This window comes from Canis lupus, chromosome 16 (assembly GCF_048164855.1).
Source record: "Canis lupus baileyi chromosome 16, mCanLup2.hap1, whole genome shotgun sequence".
NCBI classification, from domain to species: Eukaryota; Metazoa; Chordata; class Mammalia; order Carnivora; family Canidae; genus Canis; species Canis lupus.
In genome coordinates, this window is record NC_132853.1 from 29803428 (window position 1) to 29828102 (window position 24675).

General features: G+C 38.8%; 1 protein-coding gene and 1 pseudogene across 3 annotated transcripts in view; one reads left to right on the forward strand and one right to left on the reverse strand.

Annotated features, from left to right (window-relative positions):
• The window catches only part of ANKFN1 (ankyrin repeat and fibronectin type III domain containing 1), a 379429-nt gene that overhangs the window by 58582 nt on the left and 296172 nt on the right, over window positions 1–24675 (reverse strand). For all 3 annotated transcript variants that reach the window (XM_072779922.1, XM_072779921.1, XM_072779919.1), the window contains exons 8-13: window positions 18577–18674; window positions 16131–16221; window positions 8517–8624; window positions 1179–1278; window positions 624–756; window positions 29–145 (exon numbers count right to left, since the gene is read on the reverse strand). In XM_072779922.1, coding sequence (XP_072636023.1) covers window positions 29–145; window positions 624–756; window positions 1179–1278; window positions 8517–8624; window positions 16131–16221; window positions 18577–18674 — 647 coding nt within the window. The remainder of the gene's footprint in view (window positions 1–28; window positions 146–623; window positions 757–1178; window positions 1279–8516; window positions 8625–16130; window positions 16222–18576; window positions 18675–24675) is intronic.
• The window catches only part of LOC140606470 (uncharacterized), a 64942-nt pseudogene that overhangs the window by 16255 nt on the left and 24012 nt on the right, over window positions 1–24675 (forward strand).

A 24675-nucleotide genomic window follows, 5' to 3' on the forward strand; every position in this document is an offset into this window, starting at 1 on the left:
GAATCTGGATTGAAGCCTGGCCCCTCACCTGTAGCTGGGCTGTTGCTGTGAGCATCTTCTGCCGAGTTTGCAGCACTGTGGATGAGGACATGGAAATAGGTACGCTTTGTCTTAACCACCTTATATCTTCCCACATACAAGACAGCTGCAAAAAAAGTCACGAGGTCATATCATCATCCAAGCCAGTACATGATTTAGGTTGTGGCATCAAAGCAAAAAGCAGGGAAAAGGAAACCTGACCCCTGATGTTTGTTCTCCAGTCCATTTTCAGATACATGCAAAACAACTTTTTGATCTCTATCCAATTGGAAAAAGATCTGAATGTTAATGAAATAGTCAGATCCACATTTTAGTCTTTGCCAAATGATCCCATAACTCAGAATAGTGGAGACACAATCTGACAGGGCGCAAGCTTCTTTGCTTTGAAAATGTAGTGTAGATGCTACTTTGGCATTTTTTTTATGGCACAGGGCATATCAGGGCTGAAAGAAGACCTTTGAGATAATTTACTCCCACCCCAATACTTTGATCACTGAAGACTCCTCAACAAAGGTTTCTGAGATTTATGCAAAGAAACATTGGTGCAAACTGGGGGAAAATGAAATCAGAACCGAGTAGTATACCTTTGTGAACCACAGAAAATCTTGTGTAATGGAACTGGTGTGAGAGTCATCAATTTCAACAATCGGTATTTGATCTTCGTTGGTGACTAACATATTGTCTTTGTAATAAAATATAACGGCTATGTAGAGTCCCCTAAAAAACAAAAGTAAAATAAAAAATTGTCTCCATGTGTCACCTCTGCCAAGCTTGAATCATGGAAAAATATATTTTTGGTGATGATAAAAGATCATTTAAAATATACCTATGAGCCACATGTTCACAGGCTAGAACTCAGTGAAATTATTATCTTGCCCAAATTCTCAGAGAAAAGTGAATTTCTACTCTTTTAATAACAAAAAGGAAAAATTTGTACCAACTTTCTTTTTTTTTTTTTTTTGGTATTTTTTTTTTATTGGAGTTCAATTTGCCAACATATAGCATAACACCCAGTGCTCATCCCGTCAAGTGCCCCCCTCAGTGCCCATCATCACCCAGTCACCAACTTTCTACTAAGAATCCAAACCAGCTGATTCCTGAGAAATGAAGACCTACTGGAAAAGCTTCATAGGACCCACCGTTTTAAAGTCTTCACAAACTTATTTGAGGAATGGAATAGGTGTTTCAGGCTCCTTGAGACTGACTGCTTGCGGCCTGTGGTTTGTAATTTTGAAGTTTCTGAAACACAGAAAAAAAAATACAGTGTAAATTCCATTGGCAGTATAACACTCCTAGTACCTTCTTCCCACCTTCCTGCCTTCCTCTTCCCCATGCCATTGGTGTCACTTATCCTCAGTTCATGTAGGATTTCAGCTCATTCATTACTACAAAAAGTTCATCTCTTGAGTTGCCAGTGGTTACTTCAATTAATGATCAGTTCCTCAAAAATGTTGGAGATTAGTAACATTTATAACTCCAAGGGAAACTACTTAGGCATTTTGTTTATATTTTCCAGATGAGTGATTTATTATAATGTAGGATAAAAAGAAATGGAATAAAATCTTTGCCCTCCTCCCATTGCCTTTAATATTCACACATTTCTCAGTGCTGGCAAAGCTCTTCTCGTTTGTCTACATATTCCATTAATTTTTTTTTCATTATACAGTTGATATAGGCACATTACAGAAAGTCTGGAAAATAGATAAAAAGAACAAAACTCCACCCATATCATCTTGCCACTTTAGTTCAACTGCTGCTAGCATTCTGGGGCAATTTTTTCCAGTGTATATGTTGGCTTACAAAAATAGTTGTACGCATAGGTATGATTGTTATTATTCAGAAGAAGAAACTGAGATTGAGAGGTTAAAATGGATTGCTCAAGAATAAAAAGCCAGTACCAGAAAAATGGAGACATTAGTTTGCTAAACAAATATTTTTCTGTACACTACTATGTGCAAGGTTCGGTGGCTACATTGGTGAGCAGATCATTCATTGCTTCTGTTTATCCCTTCTATTTACAACCTAGAGATTTCACTGATAAAACTTGCAGGCTTCCCCAGATAGTTTTTAAAATAGTACTCCATGGAGCTGAGCTAAATGATCACTGATTTCAATTCTCATATTCTGTATAATCAAGAGAAGCTGAGGTTGTTGGGGGTCATCACCAAACTTCAGACAGATGTCACTGGGGTGAGAATATGGTTTGTGTCACTGCTTTTTGGTGTGGAAAGCTGGGCAATAGCCTGTGGCTGAGGCCTAGTATGGCTCTGCCTATGATCCTATAGGACCAGTTGGGAATAAGCTGACACAAACTTTCATGCCAGCTTCAAGCTAGTGCTGGGAATGGTTATTCCTGGCAGAACAAAACAAAAACATTTTTTTCTGACTTGAACATGAATTTGGCTGGTCATACTGTGCTTGAAAATGATGCTGCTGAGACTTCCGGTTAAAGGCAGCATATTGAACATATTCTATTACATACTTCCTAAATCTCACTCAAACCAGAGTAAAAAGAATTTAAAAAAAAGAAGGAAACTACATAAATCTATAAAGACAAAGAGATGGGAAAGGAAACAAAAGCAAGTGAACTTTGGTAGTTGGAAAGCAGATGAACAGATGGATTTAGCAGACTTGAGAAAGATGAATCCTAAGCCAGCGGTGGAGAAGACTGAGAAGTAACCCGATTCACCCCTTGGGTACCACATACTGCTGAAAGTGGGGGATGAGTATGGAGCTAAAATAAGAGGGATGTTTAAAAAGCAGTTGGACTTCTGGATCTTCTCCTCTAACCTGTATAGCTGAACAAATGCCCCTTCTCCACTCTAGAAAAAAAGCTCTAGTGGCTTATTCTCTGAAAAACATAAAAATGGGTTTCTAGAGTGGCAGACATGGAGTACAGTTAAAAGTGGGGGTGGGATGGTAGTACTGTACCCAAAACAGGTGGATTAAATGAAAATTTCCACTATAGGTTATTTCCCCACCAGGCTCTCAGAACATTGATACTCAAACTTACACCCTCCATTAAGGACATTGGAAAAAACCTTTCTGGAGACTCTGACTAGACTAAGAGAATTCACCCAAAGCTTCTGACATTGCTTTCCTTGGTTTCTTAAAGAAAAGGCCATGCCAGATCATGCTTACAGTGATAGGCTATATCTATATAGATAAAGAGCCCTATCCATGTACCCAGAGCTCCCCAACAGCTATTGACTCTCTTTCTTAATTCTCAGTGAACATCCAAAGATCACCAGGCAGATGTGAAAAGCATCTAATAGGAAAGACAGAGGCCAAAATAAAAAATAAAAGAGCAATTTAGAGAGGAGACAATGCTGAGAGAAGAAACTATAAAAAGAAATGAAGCCTATCATTAATAGCCTGAGAGAGAAACAAAGGCACTGTATCCTTGTAAAAAGAATAGAAATCTAAGAGAAATACTCAGAGAATAAAAGAGAGTACTGGAAATTAAAAAATATAGTATCAAAAACTGAAAAACTCAGTAGAAAGCTTAGAAAATAAGGTTGCAGAAATCTCTGAGAGAGAGCATAAGGACATAGGGATGGAAAATAGAAGAGAAATTAACTGGCTAATCTAGGAGGTTCCACATCAAACTATGAGATCTGGTAGGAGAGAGCATAGAAAAAAGAGGGAGAGACATACTTAAATAATTAACATACAGGAATATATCCCATAGTTGAAGGGTATAGCTTCCCATATTGAAAGGGTTTGCCAGGTCCTTAGCACAACAAACAATACACCCACACTACGGCATTCCTTTTTTTGTATTATTCAATATATTAAGAGGATAAGGGGTTGGAATGGTAATGTGCATGTAAGGGGGGGGGAGGGGAAAAAAGGAAAATCATCCTTCCTTAGATAATGCCTCAAACTTAAAAAAAAAATCAAGAATTAGCAATAAAACATGTTATTCAGCGACATGAAGAAAATATCAAAGCAGAGTTTAGAGTATTGATGTTAATTAAAAAGAAACTTAAAAACCTTCCAGAGAACGAAAAAAAAAGGTATCCTATAAAACCTCTGGAATCAGAATGACATCAGACTTCTCAGCACTGAATGCTAGAAAAGAACAAAGCAACTCCTTCAAAACCTGACAATTATTTCAACCAAGGATTCTGTACTTATCTGAAACCTTAAATAAATGGTAGGTAGAACAAATGCATTTTTGGACAGTGTATCCAAAAGTTAGCTCCTAAGAATCCTCTCAGGAAATGACTAGAGTAAGGATTCCACCACAATGAAGGACTAACCAAAAAAAGTAAGACCTATAATACAAAAATAAACAATCCAGTGTTGGAGGGTGCCAGAGTAGTCCTAAGATGCCAGCTGTGCACCAGACACAGGCAGCCAGCAACCAGTCTAGGTTGGAGCAGGTCACAGGGCTTGGAGAGGTTTCTTCAAGAAGATGCAGTTGAAACAGTACTATTATATTTGATTGATTGAGAGAAGATTGACAGAATTGCAGAATAGTGTGGGGATGAATTAGTTATAACCACATAGAAAAACAATAAAACATACAATAAAATATGATTTTTAAATACAGGGAGAACAAAAAGTTATCCAGGAAAGGAAAATAATCATAGAATTAAGTGACCATTATAATGTAAGCAATAAATATTGATCTTACTAAAATTATGATACAAATACATTATTAGGAGGACAAAGGGTAGGGATTGTGCAAGTTAAGAGAGCAGAGGGGAAAAATCATCTTAGTGATTGTAATGCCTCAAATTTTAAAAAAATGAAAGATTAGCAGTAGAAACATGTTATTTAGAGAGATGAGTAAAATATCAAAAGAATTGGCTAAAAGAATTGATTGTCTTTGGGAAATAAAAAATGGAGAATGGGAGGAATTGCTTTTTCTAAATAATAAAGCTCTTAAGTGCTTTACTTATTTAAAGTCACTCAGTCCTTAAAGAATGGCTGATAAGTATAATTTTTTTTTAAAGATTTCGAGAGAGAGAGAGAGAGACATCACAAGTGGGAGGAAAAGGGAGAGAAAATCTGAAGCAGACTCTGCTCTGCATTTTACAGGTGAGCAAAACTGAGTTATAGCCAGAGTAGGTAATTGCACAAGGTCACACAGCTAGTAAATGTCCAGTCTGAATTTGAACCCAGCTAATCTATGATCTTAGCTGCTTATGCTAAGACAACTCTCACATTATAATCATATATAACATCAATTAAAGATTAAACTGAAAAAAAAAAAGAAAATTGAGAAATACTACTACTAGCTGGGAAAGGGGCCCGTGTAAATGTTAAATATTCTGAGTCTTCTCCATTCTGGGCACATGAAAGAATTTCATTTTTTGAAACCCTGTGGTTGGGTGTAGCCATGTGCCCAGTTCTGGCCAATGAATTTTGAATGTCCATATGAGATATTCAAGAGTTTCTTTTCCTTCTTCCATGAGTGCTGATAAATATTTCTAGAGAAAGGATGATAACACAAAAGGACAGCTTTCAGCTGACAGTGGTAGACCTATAGCTTGTGGAAGAAATAAATATTTAAGGAGTCATTTGGTTACTGCAGCATGATATATAGCTCATCTTGACTGATTCAAGGTCTATACTGACACACTGAGCCATTGATACAGTGGCTTCTGACTTATGTCTCTATGTAGCTCAGGGCTCTGGAACAGTGGTCGGTTTTCTGGACTCCGAATGCAGTAATTCTTTAGCTTTTAAGTGCTTGGCACATACAGAGTTTATTTTATTCATATTGATATGTTTAGCACCTGACACATAGTAGGCTGTGTTTCAGTTAATGTTTGCCAGCTGAAAAATTGGATGATAATTGAAATTCATTCCCACAGGGCACTGCCATGATGAACACAACTGGCTTCTTTATTACTCATTATGCATGTCAGGGCATAAACTGAATAATAAAGGCTGCTCCACATCTCCGTTGAATTTGTATCCCAGTACTGAACATGCAGGTTAACTGTGGCCACTTCTTTAGCCAAAATACAGAAATTAATGTCGGTTTTGTTATCTCCCATGTAGGGCTTTGGTAGTAGAAGGGCTGTTTTATTATTATTTCTGCATTTGGAATATGCTGTGTATTTACTGAGCACTCCAGGCTCATTACAATGGAGTCAATGATTACACTTTAATTCTAGGATTTATCAGTACAGTGTAATATTGGTTTCAGGAGTAGAAATCAGTGATTCTTAACATGCAACACCGAGTGCTTCTCACAACACATGCCCTCCTTAATATCCATCCCGCCCTCCGCACCCCCATCTAGCCCCTCCTCCTCTCCCACCAGTAACCCTCAGTTTGTTCTCTGTAGGTAAGAGTCTATTTTCTGGTTTGCCTCCCTCTTGTAGTTGAGTATTTCAAATATCAATTTTGTGGTTTTTCTGTATGTAATACTTAATTATCCTTGATTTATCATTTTAGACTTAGAGTAATGTAATGTTAAATTATCTTAAAGTTGTTCTTTTTTTTTTTTTTTTTGATATGAGGTCATTTCCTTTAAGTTGGCATATTACAGGTCAGCATTTCCCAAAGTCTGTACCTGGGAACACTAACTCTGTGAAAAAAGTTTTACAATGGCTTTACAAATAAATTTGGAAAATGCTTGGTTAACCAAAGTCAAAATGTTTCTTTATTAGACTCTTTAATATTGTAATGCTGATTTTAAATTTCTAGGAAAGGGATATATAATGCCAAATTTTCCAAACTTACTGACCAGAGACCCTTTTTTCAGCTGGGCATTTTAAAAATCAAAAAAACATTTTGGGTACTTGTTTATGTGTCCAGAGTACATTTCAGTATAAAAAATAATTTTCCTTTTTGGGAAGTTCTACTTATGCCTTACTTAAATATTTTCTGACATTGCATATTTACATCTCTGTCAGTGAATAGCATATACATGATAAAAGTTGAATGGGAGCTATTGAAATAATTGGGCTCTCTAGATAATTGTTTCTTGTTTATTAGATAGTAACCTAGTAGTAATGGGGAGAGTATCTAAATCCTCAGATAATATGAAAACCCCTCATTTTCATGAGTAGTTTTAGCTTTCTTCCTCTGGTAAGGACCAAGCATGAAGTGAAGTGGCTTGTGAATTGCAAGGAATCATCTAGTCATTTGCTTTATTACCTTTCCCTGCCATATAAGAACCAACTGGCAGGGGGATGATGGAGAGGTAGTGGAGAGAACAGAGCCTCAATAATGACTGGCCTGGTTAAAGGAGTCCTGGTAACAGAGAACTTGGGTGTACTTTGGTCAGTGTGGAATCGTTAAGGCCATGGTCTGGGTAAAGTTTTTTACAGATTTGTGAATAAAACCCACTTGGATTTCCTTCTCAGCTTCTTCCATGCACATTTACATTTTCTAATGAGCCACTCATTAAAAGAATATTATTTTCTTGCAAACTCTTGTCCTCATTTCTAGCTATGGCCAATATTTCTGAAGAGCCCTGTTGTTATAGCTATACAGTAATTGGGACCAACTGTTTGCTAATGCCAAGTATGATTTTTTATACCTGGTTCAGACTCAGTTAGCATCTCTTAGGTTTCAGCCATGGATTTCTTACCTAGCTGGCCCAGCTGTGCCCTGAATCTAGAGAGTGCAATGCAGTTGGGATCTGATGGGTGAAGGAGCATGGAAAACGAAAACTTTATGGAGGCTTTCATTCTCCAAATAAAACTAAGTGCCTGTTCCACGAATCATTACACAGATCAGAAACCTGACCCTGTCCCATTTGAATAGCCCAAATAGAAAGGAAGTTTTTAAAAGCTTCTCAGAGATTCTCTGGGTATAGTTGGCTAGGTCTAGAGATGTGTGCTCCACTTTCTCCTAAGCAGTAGTACAGGGCAGGTTAAAATTCAGGGTGAGATCCATATCTAGTGCCCAGTCCTTATGTTAAGGGCGGGAGACTGCACTTAGAGACAGTGATCCTGATTCTGTCTTTTCCTGGCTTTGTGACCTTGGTCAAGTCACTTAGCTTTAGCATTAGTTGCCAAAACAAAGATGAGAAAGAGATAGTGGGTGTCAAATTGCATTGCAAACTTTATTGCAAATATGCATGAAGGTTTCTTGTGGTTAAAATTGGCTAAACTTCCTCAGGGATGCTCATGGAGTTTTCTTTGGGGCTGAAAAGTTTGAGGGTGAATATCCCAAAGACCCAGCACACTGAGTTTTGTGAGAGTTTTATGAAGGGAAAATTCAAAGGGAAGGGAATAATAGCAGCTGCTGTTTTTCTTGAGCTTTTTTTCAAACTGTTTGTGTGGAGAGAGGGTGTGAGAGAATAAGAGACCAAGGGAATGAAGGAGAGGGAAGTCTCTTCTGAAGGGTTAAAGCAAGATAGTGCTGTAAAGTGATTCCAGATGTACAAATATTAATATCTCTCTTTCCCTGATGAATGAGAAGGTATGACCCAGTTAGGAAACTGCTAACATTACCGGCGCCACGGAGACCTCAGTCCATGGCCCAGCACAGATTTTTATCCTTACCCCGGCAGCTATAATGCTGATGAAGGGCTCGGACCTGCTGCAGCAGACCTTCCAAAACTTCACTCTGTCCCCTGTGTCTGGGCTCTCTGTCGTCATAGTCTTTCCAGTCTATGAACAAAAGAAACAAACAGTGAAATTTTAATGTGGGAAGAGGCCTCTCCCCTGAGGCACTGCATCAGGAGCTGGGTTCTACTCACACTCCCTTGGACTCCAGATAAGCACCCAGCACTTGCACGGCTGGCAGGCAGTGCCAAAGGTTTGGGGCTGCCATAGTTCAGGGCCCTGTGCAAAACAGCAATTATGGTTGGTTTTTTTGTGTTGGGCAGTTTTAGGGGAAGAGAAAGTGGTAACTGAAGGCCAAAAGAAATCAGGGACTCTGGGAGTCGTTTCCCCTCCTCAGCTCCTTAGCCTCCTTTTCAGCATCCCAGGTCCTAATCATCTCCCCTGCTACCTCTCCACTGAGCACCCCAAATCACAACTGGATTTCCACAGTAGGAAAGAAAGGGGTGGGAATGTGCAGACTAGATGAAATCCACAGTCCCAATGCTTTTATTGTAGGTTTCACACTTTTGGCCAAATTGACATTTCTTTCCAAGGAAAGAGCCCACGTCAGATGCCAAGAAATGGAAATCTACATTTTGCTCTAATGAATGTCTGCTTTGGTTAGCTGGCACAGCAACCCCTGCACATACTCCGAGCCACCAACCACCCTGTCTGCTCAGTCTCTAAATATACAGTATTAGCTTACATGGCAAATTTAAATTGCAATACCCACTGAGATTTTTCTCCCCCTTCTATTTTCATTCCATTTGGCTATAATGATATCAAGAGTAATAACCCATATGGGACTAATGTCAAGATGGTAATTCTGCTGTCTCCAACTCTGGGTTATTTTTTTTCAGTGGATCTGTCACTTCATAGTCCATCCTTTCTTCTATCTGCCCCTACCTCACTTTTACTCTCTGAACCTTTTAAAAGTGCTTCTTGGTTGAAATGCTTTCTCTAAAAATGCTAGTCATTCTTTTCTAGTAAAGCTGGTTAGTTCATGAGTATATATGAGGCTTAAATTCTAATTGAAGCAGTTTCACATTCCCTCCCCACAGATTTATTTTAATATATGGAGTCTCCGTTGTTCAGAAACTTAATGCAGCTGTCCTGATGGTGAAAGTTAGGTAAAAACATCACTCATGGGTCCATCCAATGCCTAATAGTATGGCACAGTTAGAAAGAACACAGGTTCAGGAGTCAGATAAGCCTGGGTGTGAATCCTGGCTCAGTGTCTGTAAGGCACTAAACTTATGCTGATGGGGCCTTTGCTCTGTACTCTGAAAACTGAACACAGTATCTACCTTGCAGGATTTTTTGTGAGGATTAAATGAGAGGTTTATTAGATATCCAGCGCAATGCCTGTATATGGCATGATGTAAATCATAAGTTAAAAAAGGAGGGAATTCACTGATGAAGAGTGTAGTGTAGTGAGTATGGAAACATTTCTTACCCTGTCAGATGATTCCCTATGAAGGAGGAGGCCTCAGAGATTTTCGAACCCTTCCTCCTTTCTACCCTCATCCAGTTACCCGGCTCCATTTTACCTCTCAGAAGACTGAGGCCCAGAGAGAACCATTCCAGTTCTATGTTACTTAGCTTGTCTAAGGCAGAGCCAGGACCATAATGTAGTCTCATGCCCCCCCTTCCCCCATATAGCGCTCATTTCCTTATACCGTGAACACGTTTGTTTTGTTTTGGGTTTTTTTTTTTTTTTTTTTTTTTTTTTGTTTCTTTTGGGAAGGAGGGTCAGAGCTTGGTTGGAGTGTGTGTGGTGTGGCTTAGTTGTGGTCAACTCTGGAGACAGAGAATTGGCATAGGTGCCTTCTGTAGACTCTGTTCCTTGTGGGCAGAAACCGTGACTTAATTTCTCTTTGCCTCAGGTTTCTTCTTTGTAAAGTGAGTTTTCAAGTATTTTTTAAAAGGTTGTTTAAGGGATGCCTGGGTGGCTCAGTGGTTGAGCGTCTGCCTTCAGCTCAAGGCGTGATCTCAGGGTCCTAGGATGGAGTCCCACATTGGACTCCCCGCAGGGAGTCTGCTTCTGCTTCTGCCTCTGCTATGTCTCTGCCTCTCTTTTTGTGTCTCTTATGAATAAATAAATCTTTTTTTTTTAAGGTGATTTGAAGTTTAAAAAAATAGTGTAAGTAAAGCACCATTCTGGGCACAGCAGGGACACTCATTAAATGTTGGTGAGGCATTGTGAATAGAAGGGTGGTGTTCAGGTAAACTGGGCTAGGAAAGGTGCTTTTACCAGGAAATTTGGAAATGTCTGAGGAATCAAACTCCAAGTGACCCTTGGTCTTACCTGCAGTTTCCCTGGTATCTGGGCACAGTGATCATAAATGCTGCTAGTATGGAGTCCCAAAGGCCATTATGGTTTTGTTCCCTCAGTTGGGTGAGTGCATCTTTAGTGCTCATGATAAAAGGAGATACGTTTGCTTGAATAAGACTTCTGGGTGGCTGAGTTATTATGTGGCCCTGCACATGCTAATACATTCTAATGAGTGTTAATACTGCCATCAATGCAAGGGGAGGTGAAATGGAGCTGGCTCTTGCAGGCTAAGCCCTATTACATCAGAGGCAAGCTCAAGCTGATGACTTTATGATACATTTGAAAATTACTAATGCTAAATTGCAGCCCAAGTGAGCACTGGACATGATGCCAAGGTTTTTGGAAAGAATGAGTTTTTCTCATAGATGTTTGGAAGGTTCTGACGACTACATAAAATAGGAGACTTTAGGGATGAGGGAGAAAATTGAAAATATATTAAGAAATCAGGAACCTGACAGGAATAAACTTAGTGTGGTAGGAAAAGAGCAGATTGTGCCACATAATACAGTTCACTGTTCTGGTAATGAGACACTTCAATTGCAACACAATGCAGAGCTCACATTCACTGGCGATATCAGGGCTTTCCTGATCGTAACTCAGACAAGCCTGTCTGGGTCCTTTTCTCTTATTATGTACCATACCATATAACATAAGTCTATAAAAACACATTAAGGCCTTTTGTAAAAAATATTAAAAAAAAGTTTTATAGCTTACTGGAACATATTACCAAATTTCCAATTACTCTGTCATGTTAGAATACATTGTCCTCTAGTAAATATCTGAATACTGATATATGTTGCATCACAATGTCATACTCTGTTTATAAATAGAGCCAGAGTGTTTTTATATTGTTCTTTTCCAAGTGATATGGCATGTCTGCAGCACCTATAATGACATTTGGATTTTAGTGCTTTGCCAGACATCCCTACTAGTCAAATGGGCCATTTTAGAAAGCATTGCCATTTGCTCTGTTAATTAGCAAGTAATAAGTGACTCTTCCCAGTCCTGGACAACTATTCTTGTCATTCTGGAGAAAGCCCTTTCAAATAGGCTGTGAAGGAGAGTGTCTGATTAGAATTTGAAGTTTAATAGAACACTTCTGAAAGAAATTGAGGAAGACACAAAGAGATGGAAAAATATTCCATGCTCATGGATTGGCAGAATTAATATTGTGAAAATGTCAATGTTACCCAGGGCAATATACACGTTTAATGCAATCCCTATCAAAATACCATGGACTTTCTTCAGAGAGTTAGAACAAATTATTTTAAGATTTGTGTGGAATCAGAAAAGACCCTGAATAGCCAGGGGAATTTTAAAAAAGAAAACCATATCTGGGGGCATCACAATGCCAGATTTCAGGTTGTACTACAAAGCTGTGGTCATCAAGACAGTGTGGTACTGGCACAAAAACAGACACATAGATCAGTGGAACAGAATAGAGAATCCAGAAGTGGACCCTGAACTTTATGGGCAACTAATATTCGATAAAGGAGGAAAGACTATCCATTGGAAGAAAGACAGTCTCTTCAATAAATGGTGCTGGGAAAATTGGACATCCACATGCAGAAGAATGAAACTAGACCACTCTCTTTCACCATACACAAAGATAAACTCAAAATGGATGAAAGATCTAAATGTGAGACAAGATTCCATCAAAATCCTAGAGAAGAACACAGGCAACACCCTTTTTGAACTCGGCCATAGTAACTTCTTGCAAGATACATCCACGAAGGCAAAAGAAACAAAAGCAAAAATGAACTATTGGGACTTCATCAAGATAAGAAGCTTTTGCACAGCAAAGGATACAGTCAACAAAACTCAAAGACAACCTACAGAATGGGAGAAGATATTTGCAAATGACATATCAGATAAAGGGCTAGTTTCCAAGATCTATAAAGAACTTATTAAACTCAACACCAAAGAAACAAACAATCCAATCATGAAATGGGCAAAAGACATGAACAGAAATCTCACAGAGGAAGACATAGACATGGCCAACATGCATATGAGAAAATGCTCTGCATCACTTGCCATCAGGGAAATACAAATCAAAACTACAATGAGATACCACCTCACACCAGTGAGAATGGGGAAAATTAACAAGGCAGGAAACAACAAATGTTGGAGAGGATGCGGAGAAAAGGGAACCCTCTTACACTGTTGGTGGGAATGTGAACTGGTGCAGCCACTCTGGAAAACTGTGTGGAGGTTCCTCAAACAGTTAAAAATAGACCTGCCCTACGACCCAGCAATTGCACTGTTGGGGATTTACCCCAAAGATACAAATGCAATGAAACGCCGGGACACCTGCACCCCGATGTTTATAGCAGCGATGGCCACGATAGCCAAACTGTGGAAGGAGCCTCGGTGTCCAACGAAAGATGAACGGATAAAGAAGATGTGGTTTATGTATACAATGGAATATTACTCAGCTATTAGAAATGACAAATACCCACCATTTGCTTCAACGTGGATGGAACTGGAGGGTATTATGCTGAGTGAAGTAAGTCAGTCGGAGAAGGACAAACATTATATGTTCTCATTCATTTGGGGAATATAAATAATAGTGAAAGGGAATATAAGAGAAGGGAGAAGAAATGTGTGGGAAATATCAGAAAGGGAGACAGAACGTAAAGACTGCTAACTCTGGGAAACGAACTAGGGGTGGTAGAAGGGGAGGAGGGCGGGGGGTGGGAGTGAATGGGTGACGGGCACTGGGTGTTATTCTGTATGTTAGTAAATTGAACACCAATAAAAAATAAATTAAAAAAAAAAGAATTTGAAGTTTATAGAATGTCTGATGCTTATAAGTAAATGTATCCATATGCAGATCAGAATTTGCATTTGGAGTGGGTAGTTTTCCCCTGTCCCACTCTCAGGTCAACTGACACTTTTTTTTTCTTTTTTCTGTCCCTTCTATCCCTTCATCTACAATAATATATACTCTTCTCCACCCCCACCCCCACCCCCGCCAAGAATTCTAGATTTTTCCCCTTAGTATCTTAATCTTGCACTATTTTCAGTTTGTGTTTCTGGTGTCTTTAATAAGAAAGATGTCCAAACAAGACTGGAATAATTAAATCATTCAATGCCTATCGGACTCAGGGGCCTTCAAGATCTCTGGTGTCTGTGGTTTAAAGCCCTGTATCACCTGGTGTAGGTATGTGAATCCACTAGAAACAGTAGTCAGGAATGGTTGGCTGGCTGGCTCTTAGTCTCCTTGTCTGCCTGATAGCAGGGCACTAGTTCCCACAGCAGAGGAGACATGGAATGGGCTTGATCAGTTCAGGCTTGAATCCTGGCTCAGCCACATACAAGAGTTGTGACTTTGGGCAAAGCAGCATCCTCTCTGAGCCCCAATTTCCTTTTTAATAGTGGAGGACAGCATAGTGGTTAAGAACAAGGGCCATAGGGTTTGGGCCTGACTTCAGTGCTTGTTAATTTTGTGATGTTGGGCTCTATGTATGCATGTGCCTCTATGTAAATAGTTCCCTTACCAGTAAACTGGGACTATTAATAAAAACCACCTTAGGGCAGCCTGGGTGGCTCAGCGGTTTAGCGCCGCCTTCAGTCCAGGGTTTGATCCTGGAGACCCAGGATCTAGTCCCATGTTAGGCTCCCTGCATGAACCCTGCTTCCCCTCTGCCTGTGTCTCTGCCTCTCTCTCTCTCTCTCTCTCTCTGTGTGTCTCTCATGAATAAATAATAAAAAAAAATCTTTTTTTTTTTAAAAAACCACCTTAATAGGTCTGTTATGGAGATTAAATGAGTTGATCCATGTAAAGTTCTTAGATTAATGCCCAGCATATAAGAAGTCTTACAACATATAGAAGTTGGCTCTGATGTTCAGAGTGATGCAGATGATGAAGATGATGGTACTTATCCACAAAACAGAAACATGATGAAGGACTTGGGTGAGGATTCAGTGAGACACTGATGAAAGCCCATAACATGCCACCTGATTCTTGGTTGATCTTAGGTAAAGAGTTGTTACAAAACATGAAAAGTACGTAAATATATAAAAAAGACAATTAAAGAGCCCATGATCTTATAACCCAAATATCCACTGTCAAATATTGATAGTTATGTGCATACAGGCCTACCTAATAATAATCAAACTCACAGCTTAAATATGTTAAAAATATTTTTGTGTTATGTTTTTACATAAAACTTATAAAGTAGGAGTTTTCTACACAATGATTTTTTTAAACACCATTTTTAGTGGTTGTATTTTGTTCTATAATGTGGATATGTATATATCATACTTTATTTAACCACTGAATTAATATTGGATATTTGTTCTCCCTACCATACACGGTATCTCACTATATTGATACACTGCTGTAGTGTGCATATTTGTTCATAATTGTTTGTCTACGTTTGTTACTTTACTCTAGATTCCTAGATAAATAATTATGGGGTACAAGAAATGGCTGTTCTTATTGTGGCAAATTGTCACACAAAGGAAGTAGAAGTTTGCACTCTTACAAGAAGCATATGATATCATTTTGAACTATCACAGTCGTGAAGGTTTTTTAAAAATGAAAACAAATTCAGAGTAATAGGCTCAATTATACAGAAAAATCTATCATGGTATATCTAGAGACATTTCTTCTGGTTAATTAAATTTTGTGGTTAGTAGCTACCAAAATACTATACATAAATTATTAATCTTCAAGTGATTAGAAGAGGCTTTTGCTGGGGGTTTTCAGCCACCATTACAAATGTCATATATTTAAAGCAGAGTATAGCAGAGTGCCTGTTAAAAGCTTTTTCTTCTGATGGAATGTCAGGTAATTAAGATTTGCTGTATCTCATTCTCTTATCAATTTGATGGGGGTAAGGAGGTCAGGAGGAGAGAGGAGAGCTAGAATGGGCCAGCCACTCCGTGTGATTCACCACATCCCCATGAAAGCCTTGGGAAAGGTAGGATTGGATTCTATAGATGCAGAGAGTTTAAGGAACTTTTGAAGGCCACGCAGCGAATAAATGGTATCATGGGTATTGAATTCAATCTTGCTGGTTCCAAATTCCCTCTCTTTTCATTCTATCTAGTTGCCTCCCAAGGGGAACATTTCTGTAGAGGAATCATTCATTATGTGAACCAGTTGCTACTCTGAGGAGGTCTTGTTAGTAGTCCCAAGCAGTGGGGAGAGGGAATGTCAATGGTATCCTGAGGATGGATGAAGGGGGAGTTGGAGCCTGTGGCCAGGCTTGAGAGAGTTCACCACCTACTAGAAGGCGAGGCACATGCTGGTACTGTGGTCTGAGCAGGTCCCCATCCTTTCATGTTATAAGCCGAGACTTGAACAAAATACCGTTGGCCCTGAAAAGTATCGAAATAGAATGTATGCATTAGGGATTGTATTGAATCAGTTTTACTTTAGAAGCAGATTCCTGTGTCTTATTAACTCATTGATCCATTGGGAAATCCACTAGCCATGCTTTAGCTCTCTAGCTTTTCCTATTACGTTTATGTGTAGTTAATACATATCTTTGGGGTGCCCTCAGTTTCTGTGAGCTTTCTTTTTTCAAAATTGGAATGTCATAATTACTTTTTTCCTTCCCCTGAATTATATACTAATTATTAAAAGTCACACACAATTCTGCAAGGTTTACCCAAAACAGCAATTTCTCACCTCCTTCTCCTTGTTTACCCCTCCCTAGAGGCAGTCACCATCACTTTTATTAGCTGATCGACTTCTTTTAAAATTAACAAGTTACAATGAATATCTTTTCAGATTAGTAAATCAAAGATCTGGTTCATTCATTTAGTGTCTGCATAGTACTTCACTGTGGGCAAATACTGTCATTTATTTAACCAATACCCCCCACTGGTGAACATTCAGATTGTTTCCACATTTTATGCCACAATAAATAATGCTACAATAAATATATTTACTTAGCTATTAAAACTTTAAAATTCTTTGATTTCACTTCAGTTTTAAAACCATCTTTTAAAACAATGGCTTATATTCTTTAATGTCTTATGACACTAAAAATTTACGAGTTGTTTGCTTACTTATAATCTTTTAAATGTTTTATATGGTTTTATATTTTTGCTTTGAGAAGCTCATTTTTTCCCCCAGTGAACCCAAAGAGGCATTTTTGAAGCCAGCATTTGATAAAACATTGCTTGTGAAAATTGTAAAACAGCGTTTGAAGTAAAAAAAACAAAACAAAAAAACCTCAGAAAACAAAAAATAAAATCACCGCATCTTTATAGTGCCTTTTTTTTGCTAGAAGTTTTAATAATTTTGGCCTTACCATATTATAAAGCTAATTTTTTTAACATTAGAAATAGGTTTCCTTGGACTTCAGGGTTATGGCGATTCTGCATAAGTGTCAGTCTACTTCTAGGCTTTTATGTGATTAGGATAGTGTCTGAATTGCTCTCATTGGATGACCAAGTGGAAAAACTAATCCCTATAAAAATTAGTTCAAATATTAGAGAAACTCTCTGTGGAGAGTTTTCCATTTTTATCACAATATCACTTTTTCTTTTAAGCAAAGGAAATTCCCTAGGGTTCTCTTCTGGCCCTCTTCCATCATGTGAGCTATAGGGTTGGGAAGCAGTCTCCTGCCGATAGCATCTCTGGGGGCCACCCACTCAGGGGTTTGTTTGCTCTGGTAATCCACACTGTTGGCCCCTGGTGTAGACATGTGATTAGGACTAAAAGTCCAGATTCCGTGGTGGTGACCCAATCACCAAGACTTCTATTAGAATAAGCTGGTTCAGACTTGAAGAGATGCAACCTAATGCAGCTTTTTAATGCTAGGTTTCAGGATCACACTTTGCAGATAACCATTTTAAAGGTCAAATCTTTTAGAAGAATGACAGCAAAAGCAAGAAAATTCTCACTTTTAAATAGAAAGGTCCTCAGATATTATTTAAATTGGAGCAAAAAAATACAGATTTAAGTATACCTTAAACAGTTTTTATTAAAAAGATTTTGATGATTGTTTTGTTGCATTTTAATTATTTGAGGAGATACAGGATTTGTTCCAGGATGAACTGATTTGCTAGCTGTTTTTATTTTTTACATTTCATATGCTCATATGGTTTATAGTTCTATAAATAATTAATGTTTGAGTTTAAATTTGTTAAACAAATAAACACAGTTTCTTCCAGTTTTTCATTCACAGTTTAAATTGGTTCAGATTACTGAGAAATGTAGTGCCACCATATATAGTTTCTTTTCTGTGAAAGCAGATTTAGACAGATTTTTTTTTTTAATCAAGGGAAAAGGATTTCTCTCAGGAAATTGTATGACTCCAATAGATGACTGATCTCAACTGAGACTATGGGGGTGAGGGTTAGTGGAGGCTGTTATTTTTACCATCAGACAGAGAGTCAAAATTGGATCTCTCAGAGCCTTTGATCCCCCCTGAAGATTAGACTGTGATCCAGAAAGCAGCAGCTTTCAAGGCTTGTATGAGGCCAGTTTTTTTCTGATGTCTGTAGAACATGGCAACTTACAAAGTGGTTCATGCTGTCTGCTTACCCCTTTGTGGGGTTCAGATTATGGATACCAGACATATCACACTTAACGAGTGGCAGTTGTTGCCAGAGGACTGGGTGTTGGCAGTTGCTTCCAGAGTAGGCATTTGCTACCCAAATCCCAGCACAAACATCAGGGGCAGGGAAATGGGAAGCCTAATGGGAACATTTGGCCTTTACCGTTTTAAGTCCCATGATTGTGCATCTCAGGGTCTGCAGGTTTTCCATGATGATTTCTCCAGCCAAAGGACAAAAGTCTTTAGATATGCTCCATTCCACTGCAAGGAGAGAAAGACAAAGAATGAAATTCACTCAGAGAATGAATGAAGCATCTCAGAAACTCTAACAAAAGTGTCTCTCAAAAACTGTTAAGTTTGCCTTCTTTTCCCTGTATTGGCACATCTCACAATTTTCCTTGGGATAACAAGTCAGTTTCTAAGTTTGCAATTATTTTTTTTAAGTGAGAGAAAAATATTTAATCATTGAACGGTGATTAATATACCTTAAATATACATATGTGTATGTATCTGTGTACATATGTATATAGACATACACGTGCTCAGACACATTATATATAACAGTTCATTGTGTGTAGAAGGTAGGTTATTAATTGCATGAAAGAAGTGAAGGACATTCCCTTCTGTTAGCTGCCCAAGTCTGGTTTGGGCTTCACCATGCTACTGAAAGTGCTATTTCAAGGTCTCAGGGACATTTTTTTTTCCAAATAAAGAAGTCTCCTTTTATTTCTTTCTGTGTCATTGAACACCTTCTTCTTCTGGAAGCATTCTTTTCTTGTAGTGGCCCAACACGCTGCTCCCCAGGTTCTCCTCCTCCTCCCTGGTCTTGTCTTCCAGGCTTTTTCATTGGCTTCCCTTCAGCCTGAGGATTTAGGGTTTGTGGCTGTCCTCTTTACTGCTCCCCCCACACCTGACATCCCTGAAATGGGTGTTCATTCACAATTCAACCTAATACCCAAATTCTAATGCCCCACACTTTACTGTGAGGCCATTTTCTTTCATAACATTTTCCACTGGTTGAAAAAACTGTGCTGAGGAAAGATAAAGTGTGCCTCATCAGTATAAAGCGTTTTAAGTGACAGTTTACTCATAGCAGGGTTTAAGGCAATCCTGAATGAAGCAGGAGCTCAAGGCATATGGAAGATAAGTCTTGCACATTCTAAGCCTCATGATGACAAGCTGTATAGGTTTTAAGATTTAAGTTATATTCCCTAGGATACTTGAGTACTTCAGAATTAAGGCAAACCATCCCTATAGCCTTCTGTTTCTTTTGAGTCACACAGTCCCCCTGCTTTAGGGCTGCTGCTCCTGTAACCTCAGCTCCTCCCTATGTTCTTAGGAATGTAGCTCATTCTCATTCTCTAGAAATTATTTTCCTAAAGTTCCTAGTGCTCTGATTGTCTACAATAGCCTCTTCCTGGGAAAGCCTGCCATTCTGGCCGCCTCCCCTACTTTTTGCAGCCTTCTTTCCCCTCAGTTTTGATTGCACCCTTTCTTCCTACCCCCATCATGACCCCTCTTTCTGGGCTCTTCCTGGTTCCTCCTTTCCTTCTCCCTTTGCTATGATGTGCCTTGTGGGTTTGCTTTTGGCTCTTTTCTCGCTTCACATGTTTGTCCCATGCTTGAATAAGTGGTGACCTTATTCACTGATATGGCTCCAACAATGGCTCTCAAAACTGTAGTTCTAGGTCCACCTCTCTTAGGATTCTAACTTTGTCCTGCAAGTCTCCACATGAGTGCCTGATAGTACTTCTCTTTGCCAAAATAGGTTTCTCTTCTTGTTTTCTCAGCTTTATGTCATGGCATTGCCATATACCCAATCACCCAACCCCAAATCCCAGAGCATCCCTGCCTCTTCATTTTCCCCAATTCCTCATGATCAGTTGATTACTAAACCCAGTAGGTTCTGCTTTAAAATGTCTCTCACAAGTTTTCCTCTCCCTCCTATACTGAACTTATTCTAGAGCAAAACTTTATAATCATGTGCATCAGTCTGCAGTTGTTTTTTTTTTTTTTTTTTTTTTTTTGTGTGTGTGTGTGTGTGTGCAAGGAGGTGTAGGCCTGATTAATTAACTGATGAACTCTTCCAACTGATTTTTTCTGTTTATTTTATCCTTATACATGATCTTTTTATGACAGCCTGAATTATAGTTTAAAAATGCAGATCTCTGCTTAAAATCTTTTCATACTGTCCAGTTGCTTTCAAAATAAAATGAAATGTTGGGGCACCTTGGGGGCTTAGTTGCATAAGTGCCTGCCTTCAGCTCAGGTGATTTTAGGGTCCTGGGATTGAGCTCCACATCAGGCTTCCTGCTCAGTGGGGAGCCTGCTTCTCCCTCTCCCTCTGCCTCTGCCCCCTGCTTGTGCACTCTCTCTCAAATAAATAAGTAAAAACTTAAATGTTAACAAGGCATTCAAGGACCTTCATAATCTGGTCCCACAGCCTTACTCTACTAGTCTCATCTCCTGCCATGTCTCACAGTAAAGTCCTTGCTCTGTAAGTCTCTGTTACCTGGTTATTCTGTATACTTTTTTGCCTCTGTGTCTTTTGCTCATCTTCCAACTGCTGCTTGGTAAAACTCTACTAATCCATTAAGACCTAGCAAAGTTAACTCTAAATTCCTCAGCAATAATTAAATACACCTGTTTCTGTGTTCCCAAAGCCCTTTATTCATATGAAAACAAGATTTATTACATATATATTATGCTTTATTGCATGTATCTCTTTTTCTTGTTAGATTGTGACAAATTTGAGAATAGGAGAAGTACCCTTCCCTTCTTCCTCTCTAGTACATGGATTTATGCCTCTGGTGCATAGAATGTGCTTCCTAAATATTTTACAAATAAAATATATACAATTTGATTATATGCATAGATATACACACATGCATATGTGTGCGGGCACATACACATGCTCAGAATAGACTTTTTTTTCCAGCAAGGAGATATTTTTCTTCCTGTGAATCTTCTCCTTCTCTAGTCCCTTGCCCTTTGAAGCTCTCAGGCATGTTGTAAAATGTAATTTGAATCAAATGATTAAGATTATATGTTGAATCTTAAAGCAGGCCTACACTTCCTTACAAATATGTATTCTAAAACATTTAATATATATGTTATATATATAGATCTATGTATGTATTTTTTTCCAAAATGTTTTATTATGCTCATGAGCTACTAGCTCTGAAGAAGCCAAGTCTCTGGAAGTCGACTTGGAGAGGGTTTGTAATGTTGCATATAACTAGCTAAAGAAAAAGGCGATCACTGAAGAAATTATCACAAACAAAACAAAATGAAAATCAGTAGCAAATTTGAAAGGATATATAGAAAACAAGGGATACAGAAAAATTCTGGAAACAGAAATATCCTTGGTTGCCACAGAGACATATGTAATTGGCTAATGTTGAGGAGCTCCCAAGAGGAGCTCAGAATCCATAGTTTCTGATTCCAGGCCAAGGATTCAAGGTGATTTCCTAAAAGAAGAGCTAGAGATTGCTAGGAATACCTCCAAATGGTTAATGACAAGTTCCTCACAGATACAATCTTTAAAATTTGAAAGGAACGATTTATTTTTGAGTAACAACTGTTCATGTTCTATGGCAATGTTTTACAAAACATGTTTCAGGTGGAAAAGGGGACCTAGCTTCTTTTTTTTTTTTAATTTTTTATTTATTTATGATAGTCACAGAGAGAGAGAGAGAGGCAGAGACACAGGCAGAGGGAGAAGCAGGCTCCATGCACCAGGAGCCCGACGTGGGATTCGATCCTGAGTCTCCAGGATCGTGCCCTGGGCCAAAGGCAGGCGCTAAACCGCTGCGCCACCCAGGGATCCCGGGACCTAGCTTCTTGAAAAACAAAACAAAAAACAAATAAGTGGCTTTGTAAGGAGATACGGTTCTGCTTTGGAAGTTAATAAAAAGTTTTAAGTATTTAATTAGATCTCGTAATGTGAAAGAGAACATTCACGTGGAAGGAAAAAATCCTCCATGTTGGAATGGACAAGCTGTTCTGGGGCAACAACGGTCTTTTCCCTCTATGTACTTCATTGGGTTGGTGGACTCTTTTGACATGAGGAAAGGAGCTTCTGGTCATTTAAAAACTGAGGGAGGGAAACAGTGAGCAGGAATCACTTTGAGAGCCCACTGGGAATTCTAAGAAGCAACTTAGCATGGTCTCTCTGGAAAGTTATGTGTAGGTAGTTTAAAGACTTAATATTAAAGCCATGAGAAAATCACTTATAAGCCTGCTCTAAATCCCTGAAGGACTGGAGCCATGTATATGAAGTTTAAAACTATATAAGACTTATAATTTTAAGATAAAGATCAGGGCAACTGTTTCTACTTAGGTCTGGGAAATCGAAGCAGGGTTTAATCATGCAATGGCTTATAGCAGTTGAACATTAGTGAGAAAGAGACCAGACAAAACCTAGGTGTTAGTATTTCTTAAAATTTGGCTCTGGCTCAAGCTGTGATTCACTATATTTATATCAAATAACTATGAATATTTTAAATATGACGCATTATTATTTTAACAAATATTTCGATTTTATCTAAGCTTTAGCAAGTAGAGTCTTTTGGGAGGGAGAGTTCTAGCTGAACACCTCTATTTACTGGATGGCAGCTATGTAAAAAAAACATAGGCCAAAAGCTTAAGAAGACAAAGAGCTCCTGAAAGTCTAGCTTTGTCACCTGAAGCCTATTATGTGAGAAGAAAAGTCACAGAATCAGTGCTAGAATAGAAAATTCATGACTGGAAGCATTAGGATGCACAAGCAGGACAAAGTCTACACTTAGGTAAATTTTCAGCCTCATGGTATGAATTGTGTGAAACGCTGCTTTGGCCAATAATACTTGTAAGTTTTCAGGCCAGTTTCTTGAGAGGTAAAGACTCTGCAAAAAAAAAAAAAAAAAAAAAGCGTAAAGAGATAACAGGGGTTCCTGGGTGACTCAGTCAGATAAATGTCTGACTCTTGATTTTAGCTCAGGTCATTGATCTCTCAGGGTCCTGAGATCGAGCCCCATGTTGGGCTTCGTGAAGAGTGTGGAGTATGCTTAAGATTCTTTCTCTCCCTCTCCCTCTCCCAACTCATGCTCTCTTTCTCTTTAAATAAATAAAATCCTTTAAAAGAGAGATAACATTATAGCAATGTCTAATTTCTACTTAGTTGATAAAAAAACATCTAAAACCTGCTAGTATCCAAGTTCTCTCTCAAAACCTAGACCTGCTTTATTCTGTGCACATGTCAGGAGAAGCATACTGTAAGAAGTGTACTCTTGCTTTTTGCCCTGCTCAAACCTTCCACTTTTAGCCTTATGTCACTTGACCTCAGACCTATTGTTTTTTCTCTTTTGGTATGCTCTCCTCTTCCCCCAAATTATCTTCCCCTTCATTCAAACAGGAGTGGTTCAAAGTCCCTTCCTTTCCACAGCTTGCCCTGGCTCTCTAAGGGAAGCTCCTTGGCCGATTTTCCCATAGCAACTTTAATATATTGGTCACACTACACTTTATTGTTTTGTATTTGTTTTCTAAGAGATCTGCCTCCTCGGTCATGAATGAGTTCTGAGATCAGGGACTATGTTGGATTTGATCAGTTTACAAAGCACCTATCTTGGCACCTACCATAGCATAGGTACTCAGTAAATGGTGCATGAATTGATTACTTGATTCTTAACTATGGAATGCTTAAAGTCTAAGGTAGACAGAAATCTGATGCTGGTATATAAAGAATAAGAAAACAGTGTCAGAATAGAAGAGAGAAAGAGAACAGAAGTTGCTTGAGCTGCGCAGCAAGTGGTTGAGATGGAGATTAATTCCTGGCCTCCAGATTCCCAGCATCTCAGACTCTTCACTTGTCCATACTGCCACTCAGGAACCAAAAAAAAAAAAAAAAAAAAAAAAAAAAGCTTATTTCCTGTTCCCTATCAGCACTTCAGTGGAACCAAAACGGCATTCTTACTGGCCACACTCACCCCGGCGCCTTAGCTAATGAACGGAATTTGGCTAGACTGCCCAGCCCAGTACCAGAGCATTATGAAATCCTCCCCGATCCATCTAATTGTGTAGTTTCTAACCTTTGAGGCCAACCATAGCACAAGAGGAAGAAAGAGGGAATGAGGGACGTGCCGAGAAACCCAGAAGGAGATCAAATACAGTCTTTGCTAGAGATGAGAAGATGTGTCTTGCCGAAGCATGAACCCGCTCAACACTTGTGGGTTTTAAATTGGGAACTGACGTGAAAAACTCTGGATCTGGGAATTCTGTTTAG